The sequence below is a fragment of the Otolemur garnettii genome, unplaced genomic scaffold (genome assembly GCF_000181295.1).
Source record: "Otolemur garnettii isolate 467f Iridium unplaced genomic scaffold, OtoGar3 scaffold00045, whole genome shotgun sequence".
Taxonomy (NCBI): Eukaryota; Metazoa; Chordata; class Mammalia; order Primates; family Galagidae; genus Otolemur; species Otolemur garnettii.
The window spans coordinates 4,289,063-4,300,466 of record NW_003852440.1 but is presented as its reverse complement, the minus strand read 5'-3'; the positions used below and the strand labels follow the sequence as shown (position 1 = coordinate 4,300,466).

The 11,404-nt window shown below is 50.9% G+C and overlaps 1 protein-coding gene across 2 annotated transcripts in view; it reads left to right on the top strand.

Moving 5' to 3' along the window:
* CAPN8 (calpain 8) overlaps positions 1 to 11,404 on the top strand; it is a 79,005-nt gene that overhangs the window by 45,996 nt on the left and 21,605 nt on the right. For both annotated transcript variants that reach the window (XM_023513927.1, XM_023513926.1), the window contains exons 8-12: positions 682 to 756; positions 1,451 to 1,611; positions 4,665 to 4,840; positions 8,228 to 8,239; positions 10,748 to 10,959. In XM_023513927.1, coding sequence (XP_023369695.1) covers positions 682 to 756; positions 1,451 to 1,611; positions 4,665 to 4,840; positions 8,228 to 8,239; positions 10,748 to 10,959 — 636 coding nt within the window. The remainder of the gene's footprint in view (positions 1 to 681; positions 757 to 1,450; positions 1,612 to 4,664; positions 4,841 to 8,227; positions 8,240 to 10,747; positions 10,960 to 11,404) is intronic.

The window sequence follows — 11,404 nt, the reverse complement described above, 5'->3', positions numbered from 1 at the left end:
AAAAAAAAAAAAAAAAAAAGTTGGATCTTGATATTGTTCAGATATTTCATGGCATACATATGTCAGGAAAACTTAATTCTGTAAAGGTCAGACAGCTGGAGATGGCATTTGAACAAAGTCTGTGAATGTTGCCATGGAGAGGTTGCCAGCAAGAGGCCACCTGGGGTGATGTTACTTCAGGGACATTGCCATAAAACTGGGCCTGATGGTCATTCTTGCAGGCTCAGAACTGGACAATGTTCATGTACCCAGAGCTGGTCAGCCCCTTTCCCATACATTCATCCCAGAGTGATGGATAAGTCAGAATGACAAATTTGTAAATGGTACTGGGGTGCATGCCTTTTTTGTGACATAAACTCTTAAATCTCCCCTCCTAGACTTCCCCATTCCTGTGCTCAGGGGCCTGGGAGTCTTAATGAGAAGTGTCAGACTTACCTGGAGAGTGAAAAATAGAGCCAGGCCATAATTTCCCTGCTTTGTCAGTGCCTATGGCACCCACGTCCCCGCCCTGCATCCCCTTCCTAGTCGGTGCCCCCCCCCCCACTGTCCATCTTCCACCCCAGGTGTTCTTGGTGGTCCAGTGCTGGCCCCTTGGGAGAAATTAAGCTGCAATAAATGGCTCGTACCTCAGTAGGACCCCTCAGGAAGTACCATCTCTGTTTTGTACCCCACCCCCAACAGTGCACCAGAGTGGAATGAAATAGATCCTAGGCAGAAGGCAGAGCTGGACAAGAAGGCTGAGGATGGAGAGTTCTGGTGAGAGCTTCTGCTGGAGATCTGTCTTCTTGGTTATGGGTCCATTTCCAGTTCTGATGAGGGCACAGCCAGTTGCTAGGTCTTCTCAGGAAGGGACATGGTTCCCGGCTGTGGGGCATTCACTCTTCTCCCCCTTTTGTCTGAGCACCATTCTACCACTAAACTGCTATGTTGAAAGCCCTGAAACCAAGATATCTGGGCCCTCAATGTGGCTTAGTTACCAGCCCGTCTTTCTCAGTTTCTGTATCTTTCCAGTGAGCTCAGAGTGCGGCCCCATCTTGTAAGTGAAGATTTGGCTTACCATAGATACAGGATAACTTTCTCACTAGTAAGCTCCAGAAGATAATAAGGATACCCCTTGAATTTGGTACAACTTAGCTGGGCATCACTGCAAATTACATAGAGAGAAACCTCTTGTGGGTCTAGGCTTAACTCAGCCTAGAGGCAGAAGCTTTGTTCAGATGTCCTCCTGGGCTTGGTAAGATATGTGAGGGGGGTCCATACAGGAACCCAGAGCTGACAATTGCAAGGCCCGGGGACAGCAGGCTCTGCACATGGGTGGCAGGAAGGGGGAGCCAGCCACAGCTCAGGGCTGCCTCGAGCGTTCTCTCCCGGGCAGTAGGCATGGCTTTAATCACCTTTTCAGCCAGCCCAGCTCTATTCACTGAGAGCCTTTTGGTTCCTCTGCCCTCAGGATGTCATTTTCAGATTTCTTAAAGCAATTCTCTCGCCTGGAGATCTGTAACCTGTCCCCAGACTCTCTGAGCAGCGAGGAGGTGCACAAATGGAACCTGGTTCTGTTCAACGGCCGCTGGACCCGGGGCTCCAGTGCTGGGGGCTGCCAGAACTACCCAGGTAGGGTGAAGGGCTCCTTCTGACTTGCCCTCTTGGAGCTTGGTGACCATATATGTTAGTTTCTGGAATTTGGACTTGGATCTTTAGCTCCTGGGCACTCTCTGGAAGCCTGGCTTCTGTCTGGGGCATGGGGCCAGGGCACAAGGGCTAGTAGTGGCTCTGTGGCTGCTCACCCCGAGGCCTAATCTCAGTTCTTGTGTGTTCACATTGTCCCTGCTTCACCTACCTTCTCCTGCCCCCAAAGGATGTGTTTCTTCTTACTGACCTTGACCTTGGCACGCTATGCTAAGACCTCCTGTTCTTCTGTTGGGCTTCTGCCATCCCCACCTAACCCAGCAGGCTGACACCATCCCGCTGAGCTCTGGGATGCCCTGGCTAATGGTGCGCTAGAGGAACATGGGACAACAGCTGCTGTTGCAATAGACTGCGTCCATCAGGGCGGCTGTTTTGCTTTGTGTTTGTGCCTGAGTCAGAGGTGGAGGGGCGTAGACTGCGTGTTCCAGGGACGGCCACACACAGGTACAGGGCAGGAGAGGGGCCACTCTCCTCTCCCATAGTAGTCATTGCGACTCAGTCCTTCATGGGGATAGTCTGGTGTAAATCACTGCCTCTCCCTAACCCTGGGTCCTCATCTTCTGAAAAGTGAGATGCCTTCTGCAGTTCACAAAAGGTCACTAATGCGTACATGTCTAGGCTCCTCCTAGGCTGAATTGACTGAGGCTGCGCCTGATGAAGAAACTCCGAAAATCGACCCCACATCTCTAAGGAGAAATGAAGAAAAGCAAAACCCACCCTCTCCACTCTCCACCGCTCGCTGGGCGTGCTCATACCATGTTGATTGGCTTAGACTGTAAGCCATGGCAGGCCCACTCGCTCTGTCCTCCACGCCGCTCACTGACGGGCTGGCTCAGCGCTGCGGAAGCAGCGTTGTAATAAACCTCACCTGGGTACACTGCTGGGCTCTGGACAAGTTCTCTCCTTTTTCATCCCCCTTCCAGCCCAAAGCTTCCAGCTCGGCAGCTGTGACCATAGTGGTGAGCAGAGAGGAAGGAGGGATATCCACGTCCTGCTCCTGTTGCTAGCTTAGCTTTTGTGAGCCTTTGGGAGGGGCGTTAACCTTCTTTAAGCTTCAATTTTCTTTCTTTCTTTTTTTGAGACAGTCTCACTGTGATGCCCTTGACACCGTGAGGAGTACCGTGGCGTCACAGCTCACAGCAACCTCAAACTCTTGGGCTTAAGTGATTCTCCTGCCTCAGTCTCCCAAGTAGCTGGGACTACAGGCACCTGCCACAATGCCTGGCTATTTTGTTGTTGTTCTTGTTCCAGCTGTCATTGTTGTTTAGCAGGCTCTGGCTGGGTTTGAACCCATCAACCTCAGTGTATATGGCTGGCGCCCTAACCACTGAGCTACAGGTGCCGAGCCTGAGCTTCAGTTTTCTAATCCTTAACATGAGGTCATCATTTCTGCCTTCCAGCCTCACTGGGTCGCTGGAAGTGCTGTAACACAGAGCGTAGGGGAAGCACTCTGTAAACTGTGTAGTGTTCTACAAATGGGAGGTATTATTTTTATGGCCCATTCTCTTCCTCCAGTAGTAAACAGAAAACGTAGGGATTGCACTAATGTTGCATTTGGGAGAAATTACAATATGCTCAGCATTAGCAAGCTCTTAGAAAATGTGTAGGAGATTTGCACGGACATTTTGGGAGTTTAGAACCGTACAGGGTGCCCAAGGTGTCTGTAGGCACCAAATCACAAACCCATCTGTGCTGCCGACTAGCTGTCAGGAAGAGACGGATCATTCTAGCCCTTTGGTGATGATGTCAGTTAGAGGATTATAGAGTTTTCTCTGTCTCCTTTGGAATCTATAGATATTTGGCTTTAAAATCTATACACTTGTGCCATAAATAAAAAATCTGGAAGTGGAGATCCCGGGAAGGTGGAATTGAATATATTATCATATTATTAAGAAAATATAATAATCAATGGCTCTTGGTCACCTGTGAATGACTTGTTAGGTCCTAGACCTTCTTTAAAGGATGTAGGAACTCCCCTACCCTTCCCACTCCTTTCTTCCCCCAGGGTACATCATTGGTGAAATTGCTGAGGTCCTGGCATGGAGATACCTGTCAGGCCCATCTTCTTCAATTATGTTTTGCTGCTAAACTCCATGATAGAATTGCTGGGCACCCTTGGACGATCCCTCTGACCTCTCTGTGCTTTGTGTTGAGTAGTCAAGAGATTGAGAGATTTTTTTTTTTTTTTGGCCAGGGCTACCCCTTGAGCCACAGGCACCACCCGAGATTGAGAGATTTTTAAAAAGTCATCTTTGAAATGGAATCTTTTAAAATAGCCATCAGTGGTGTGGTGGGAAAGCTTCTTAATTGCCCATTGTGGTAACTCCTGCATTACTAAATGACTCCCATGTGCGGCTCACGGCTCACCAGTGCGCAGGGGCACTGAAGCCATCATGTGAACCCCCCGGGGTGACGGATGGCAGATTAGTTCTCAGGGCTGCTTCGGGTGGTTCTCTGAAACTGTCCTCAGAGAGAGAAAGGTGCCAGTCAGAGAGTGAGAGCGGTTATCTCTCATCTGACCGGGTAGAGGCCTCCTTGGAAGCTGGTCTCTTCTGGGACTTGGTCCTCATCTGTCCCAGGGACGAGCGTTTTACACAGAGATTCCCCGTTCTCCAGGAGTTGGGTTCATCCTCACAGGTCAGGAGCTGAATACAAGGGATGCTAACTATTTCCTCAGGAAGACCTGGAGGTGATTTCCCAGGGCAGCCCTGGGATTATGGAGTCCCCAGTCAAGCCCTGGGGGCTCCTGGCTGATACAATGGACAAGCACACACTTTCCAAATGCTGCAGGATGCGTCTGCTCGTGTGTGGGTGGGCAGGGAGGTTGGGGATATGCCTGACCACCTTGTAGAGAACACTTCCGAGGCACAGTCTGGACAGAGTTCTTGGGATGACCAAGTTCTTCCCTTTCATTCTTTTCCTCCCTGCCTTCTCAACGCCCCCATGTGGGGACCCACCATCACCTGGGTGACTTCCAGCCACGTACTGGACCAATCCCCAGTTTAAAATCCGTTTGGACAAGGTGGATGAAGACCAGGAGGAGGGTGATGGTGAGCCCTGCTGTACGGTGCTGCTGGGTCTGATGCAGAAGAATCGCAGGCGACAGAAGAGGCTAGGCCAGGGCATGCTAAGCATCGGCTACGCCGTCTACCAGGTACCGCCCAGCTGGGTTCCTCCGTTTTTGCACACTTGATGTCTTGCTGAGTATTTTGCCCAGTGACTACAGCATATCTTTCCTATTGCTTCATTGTTGCGAGTCAAGTGTTGTCTTTGCTCCTCAAATGCCTCTCCCAGTGGCCTTACTGAGGTCTGAATTTCATACTTAGAGATTCATGCCTATGGCTTAACCCTCTGCTGTTAACACTGAGATGTGCAGTTCATTAAACTTTTCCCATCATCGAGGGCTCAGAGTATTTGTGCTCATTAGATTCTTTTTAGTGTGTTAGCTTTTCAGGGGACAGGCACTAAGAACATGGGCAGAAGGCACTTGGGGTGATGTGGGGAGGAGAAGAGACATCCTTGAGTTTGGGAAGGAGGCTGCGGATAGGAGTCAAAGATAATCGCCCTTTCTTCTACCCGGGGTGGCCTCAGACACTTGTTGGAACACTCAGGGCATGGGCTGGGGTGATGGAAGCTACGTGGCCACTTTCAGTTCTGGCGTCTGGGGCTGGATACACAGCTGGCCGCTGTCCCGGGTTGCAGTCCCTGGGTGCTGCTTTACCCTGGGAACCACCCACGCAGGCTTAACAGACTCACGGATATGTTAAAGCAAGACTTTTGGGTCTTGACAAGTCTAGCTAGGAACAAATTGGAATCTATTTTTTTTTTTATACAGGAAAAGATTCCTTATAATAAATTCCAAAGGGATTCACAGTGGGTGTTTTTACACAATTTTGTTAAAAATGAATGTCTTGGGAAAGGAATAGTTCTAATCAGGAAGAACAGGAGCTGGAGGCCCAAAATCTCAGTATAAATTAAGGTATGAAAAAGAAGTATTGTAATAAGAAAGCAGTAAGGAAAGTACAGCTGGCAAGCTTATACCCCACACGCACCCCTCTCTTTCTCATATTCTGGAAGTTACGATTTTAGAGTTTCAGGTGTGTGTGTGTGTTTATTTTATGTTGGAAGAACAGGAGTTGGAAAATATTTACTACCTGATGGGAGTAAAGTACCAGTGGTACTGGTACCAGTACTACCAGTGGGAGAAAAGAATTGCAAATGAATATGTCCCAATTCTACTTCAGCTTAGCTCTTTCATCCCCACTCAGCATGGGAGAAGCATAACACCAGACCCTTTGCTCACAGAGATGACAGCCTGGGAAGGCAGGGTGTGCACAGCAAGTCGATGAATTTTAACGAGCACCTACTATGTGCTGTGCTGAGTCAAGCTGGGCACAGGACACAGAGGAATACCATGGGGTCACTGTCCTCTGGGTGCCCACAGTCTGGAGCAGGAATCAGACACATGTTTGAGCAATGGCAGGGCAGGGCAGACTTGCTATGATGGAGACCACGACCGTGGGCAGGGGTCTCCTCAACTTCAGGGAGGAGAAGACTTTTGATCAGGACTTCATAAGACGAGCTAGATTTCAAAGGTGGAGAAAAGAGAACATTCTAGACAGAAGGGCACTTCTTGACAGTTCAAAAATAAATGATGGTTTTGCAGAGCAGATAGCAGGTGGGCATGGTCAGATCAGCAAAGTGGTCTTCCAAAGGGGCTGATGTAGCTTTGTGTGGCATTGTCTGCTCTCGTAAATAATATAGAAAGCATCAGGTTTTTAGTCATCAGATTATAGTTATTTATATTGTAAAATATTCTAGTGTATGTGATCCATTGGACCTTCTTCTTCTTCTTCTTCTTTTTTTTTTTTGAGAAAGGGGGTCTTACTATGTTGCCCAGGCTGATGCTGAACCCCTGGGCTCAAGTGATCCTCCCACCTCACCTCCCAAGTATCTGAGACTACAGGTGAGGGCCACCATGCCTAGCTTGTGGTCCTTCTTATGGTCAGAGGCTTATAATTTAGAGCATGGTGTCTGTGAACAGAAGCGGTTTCAAAGTTGGGTTAAGGGCATACAGAGTGTTGTAGGGAGTATCTGGGTTGCAGGTAGGGGGCCTGCAGGTTGTAGGGACCCCACACTCCTACCCCCACGTCTCCCTCCTCCTGCTTTTGCTGTTTATCTGAAATTGGAGTCTGGTTTGAGGTTGAAAACCTGCCACCAATTAAGCAGCAGCCAGAATCCCCTGAAGGCTAAAGAGCCCTCCTTGTCTAGTCTCCTCTCTCTCCCCTTTATCTTCCTGCGGTGACAACAGGCTCCCGCCAGCCCAGCCTGTCATTTGTGTTCAGGATCCTGCACTTCAAGGATGACTGTCCCTTCTATCTATCAGTGGGCAGTGGTTATGCTGCTCTCTTGCCTCACTGCTCTGGACTGGTGCCACCTGGCTCAGTTCCTGCCCGGTGACTCTTGGCAGGGTGGAATCAGAGCATATTGAAGGCAGCAGCGGCCGAGTCATTAATGAAAGGGCAGCTGATGCAGCTAGGAAAGGCCCCGCTGAGGCGGGTAAAGGCTGTCAGGCCTGTGGCCGAGATGAAGATACTGTGAAGCCTCTGCTTTCCCAGGGCCAGGGCCTCTGCATGGGGGATTTTGGTTTCACACTCAAAACTCGAGGAGTCACCATCAACCTGGACTCTACCCCGCTGCCAGTGATGAATGGCTGTTCCAGAAGCGAGGCTGCCAGCTGATCCAAGTTTTCCCTAGTGTTTCTGTTTCTCAGGGTTATAGGCTGTTGGCCCCAGACCTAAGTCACAAACAATACCTGTCTCATCAAAAGAGCTCATGTGGCAGGGGCAAAGGAGGCCAAAGGACAGATTGAGGATCTGAATCACCTTCCTGAGCCTGACACAGGAGCTCTGGGCACGGGACGGCCCCCACCCGGGTCTGAGAGCTCTGACCTCCTGAGTCCACATGTCAGTTGCAAATAACAGAGCCTGACTCAAGCTAGGCTACTGAAAAAAGAATCCACCAGCTTCTGCAACCAAAACGAGGGAATGAAAGGGGCGCTTGGGACAAGGTCTTGGATGATGGTGGGACTTCTCTCCCTCTCTGCTCCTTAGTGTCGATGCCACTGTGGTCGTCTAGATTTCTTCCCTAACACTACTAACATTGAGAAAGGGGCCCCTTCTCTTAGTTCTGATTCAAAAATCCCAGGAAAGTCACTGATAATCTCAGCTTGGGCCATGTGCCTGTTTCTGGGCCAAGGGCAGGATAAATTAAGGCTCAGGCTGAGTGAGAGCCCCTGTTCCCTTGATCTAAGAGGCCAGGCCTGAAAGTCTGTAGGAAGATGTTAGCTCTCATTTAAATCCTAAGGTTATTCCTCCCGAAGAATTTGTAATTCTGGAAGACTGTTCAACAGACGGTTCTCAACCCGCGGGTCGCAACCCACAAGAACTGTATTAAAGGGCCGCGGCATTAGGAAGGTTGAGAATCACTGAACTAAAGGGTAAGGTAAGAAAGTGACCTGCCTTCTCCTTCTGCTCTCTAGGTTCCCCAGGAGGTATGTGAGTGTGACAGAGACACCTTCCCTTGGTGAGAAATAGCTTGGCTGCTTTGGGGGATGGGCACCCAAAGTCACCTGCCTCCTGTGATGGAAGCCGGTTCTCCCAAGGACTCTCACACAATCCGGTCCTGAACCAGACCACACGGTAGCTCTGGAAGTTGGTAAAGACTGTCTCAAGTCCCGTCTGTCAGGCTCCCATGGTGGGAACAGTGGTGACCTTTGTCCCCTGTGTGCCTGGTGTTCTAAACAGGGTGGTTCCAACATGCAGCCAAGATTAAGAGCCAGCCTTCTAGCTGGGCTTCCCCCAGCTGGAGTCCACTGCCCAAATTACACAGAGGTACATCTGTCCTGCTGCAGACTTACCTCAAGTGTTCTGGGTTCTCAAGCTTGGCCAGCCACGGAGCACGTGCCAACAAGGCCCCAATTCTTAGGCTCATGCCTGGTCCCAAGGCCGCAGACTGCTGATCTACCCTATGCTTGCCTCACAAATGCATGTTATTGATTACAGAGGGAACAGACAATTCAGTATGGATGATTTAGGGCAAATTCTTATTATTAGAAATTAATTAAAAACAAGCTCTGTGTAGTTTTTGGTGGTTCCCATCAGAAACGTCCCATTTGTATGAGTGACCATGTGCACACATGGTATGTCCAGCAGCTCCTCACAGCACCCTCAGGGTGTCACCATGGATCCTGGGCTCAGCAGGTGCCTGTGGGCCTTCAGGTCAACAGTTGTCAAACATGGACATGCCTCAGAGTCCCCAGAAGGCTTGTTGAAGCATGGACTGTTTAATTTCTCCCAAGATTCTGATTCCGTAGGTTGAGGGGGACCTGAGAATGTGCATTTCTAGCAGTTACCCTTCAGTTCTCCTGCTGATCCTACACCCATGCGTGGAGATCCACCCTCAGTTAAACATGCTCAGTCTGCATCCTGTCACTTGGAGCTGGGCCATGTCAAGGGAAGATGTGAGCACCAGGGACCTTGTGGCTCCTGTCCATGAGGGGGCAGAGGGAACCCAACTCTTGCCTTAGTGACGGCCAATTTCCATTCTGGCCTCCCAGACAGGGTTTTCTAATGTGTTCTCTGGATTCTTATTGGAATTCCATTTGTCCCTTTCTTGGCCCAACCCAAATTAGAGTGTGCTTACCCCTTCAACTCTCCTGAGTACCCTCTCCTGCTGGCACCTGGTCTCCTCCCCTTACTGTCATCAGGGATGGCAGGAATGACCTTTAACATAGGACACTTTGGCTGTGGCCCTGGCTTGCTGTCCATGCCCCAGTGTTCTCTTGCCCAGAGTGGAAGCATTTTCTTTTTTTTGAAACAGAGTCTTACTGTGTCGCCCTTGGTAGAGTGCCATGGCATCACAGCTCACAGCAGCCTCAAACTCTTGGGTTTAAGTGATTCTTTTGCCTCAGCCTCCCAGGTAGCTGGGACTACAGGCGCCCACCACAACACCTGGCTATTTTTTGTTGTTGTTGTTGCAGTTGTCATTGTTGTTTAGCTGGCCGGGGCTGAGTTTGAACCCGCCTGCTTTGGGGTATGTGGCTGGTGCCCTAACGGCTGAGCTACGGGAGCCAGGTTGAGCGGAAGCATTTTTACAGGGAATCCTAAGCACTGTGGCTGTCTCAGTAGCTGAGTCAGGTCCTGGGTCAGCCTACAGGCTCCATGTGGAGTCCTGGCAGGGCAGTGGGGACATGTGGCACTGCTTCCTCCCTGGTGCGGCAGACCTGGGATCCAGGGAGGGTTGGGTGACCATGAGTGGAGCTGGTCACTGTGGGGTAGGCATTTCAGCTCTGGGTCACACAGAAGTCACGGCCTTTGCAGCTTATCAGCTCCTGGCCTGTGTCACAGACATCTTGATGAAGATTGATCGTGAAGACTGTGCTATGGGCCGGCTTAATTACAGCAGTGATCACACTGGCACCTGAGTTTTGGAAGCACGCTGCAGGCACTAATTAGCCTGTGCCGCGCACCGACAGCTTTTGCCTCCTTCCCTCCCAGTGAATAGGCCAAGGCCCCAAAGGGGCTGGGGGTCCCAGACCCGCCCAGCTGCTGCCCCCTCTGTCTGCCTCCTGGGCTCCTGCCTAACCACCCTGCTGCTCAACTTGCAGAGCAGTTTTTCCAGACAGTCAAAGGTGAGTAGGCCCTTCTGGCAGCTTTTGCTTGAGGACCAGGGTTTCAGGTCTAAGCCGGGACAGCTGCAGAATAAAAGTGTCAGACTCAAGAGGGAAAATATTCAGAGTTGTTGCTGGAGACCCTGCTGCTCAACCCTCCCTTTAACTGGGGAGGCCCAGAGGGCAAGTCTCATAGACAAGGTCAATGCCTCAAACAAGACCTGGCACTTGAGGTCTGGCACACACAGTGAGCTCATGACAGAACCCAAGACCTCCTGACTCTCAGTGAACCGGTAAAAATCAACCAACCCTAAATCGGCACAATCAAACCTTTGGCTCTCATCTTCCAGCATTAAAGGAGAAATTGACCGTGCCTGTTGCTTTGTGCAGCTACAGCGTCACACGGAGGAACACCTGGGCCGGGACTTCTTTCTAGGCCGCCAGTCCTCAGCCGGCAGCAGCACCTACGTCAACCTGAGGGAGGTCTCTGGCCGGGCTCGGCTGCCCCCGGGGGAGTACCTGGTGGTGCCATCCACTTTTGAGCCCTTCAGAGACGGCGAGTTCTGCCTGAGAGTGTTCTCGGAGAAGAAGGCCCAGGCTCTGTGCGTCTCCTGGCCCCTTGGGGGGTGGTGGTGGTCATCTGGGTGGCCTCAGAGGGAAATGCCCAGCCTGGGTGCAGGCCTCTGTTGTGGGACCAACTGGCTCCCAGCTGCTGCCCAGAAGAGATTTGTAGGACACCACAGGTCCCACAGGGCCTTCACTTGGTGTCCGCCTCCTGCCCCCTCCACTTCGCTCCTCGGGGTTGTGGGGGAGGGTTCTTTAAAATAAGCGGGCTAAGACCTAGGGAGAGAGGGCACAGTAGCAGACTGGGGACCCTTATCCCGGAGGGGACCTGAGGCCAGAGAATGCGTTCTAGATGAGAGCACCCCTCTCCTTACACACACATCACACACCTCACACTACACACAACACACCCCCACTACATGTACACACTCCATTCACCATATGACACGTGTACATCCCATTTACCACACACGCACACACACC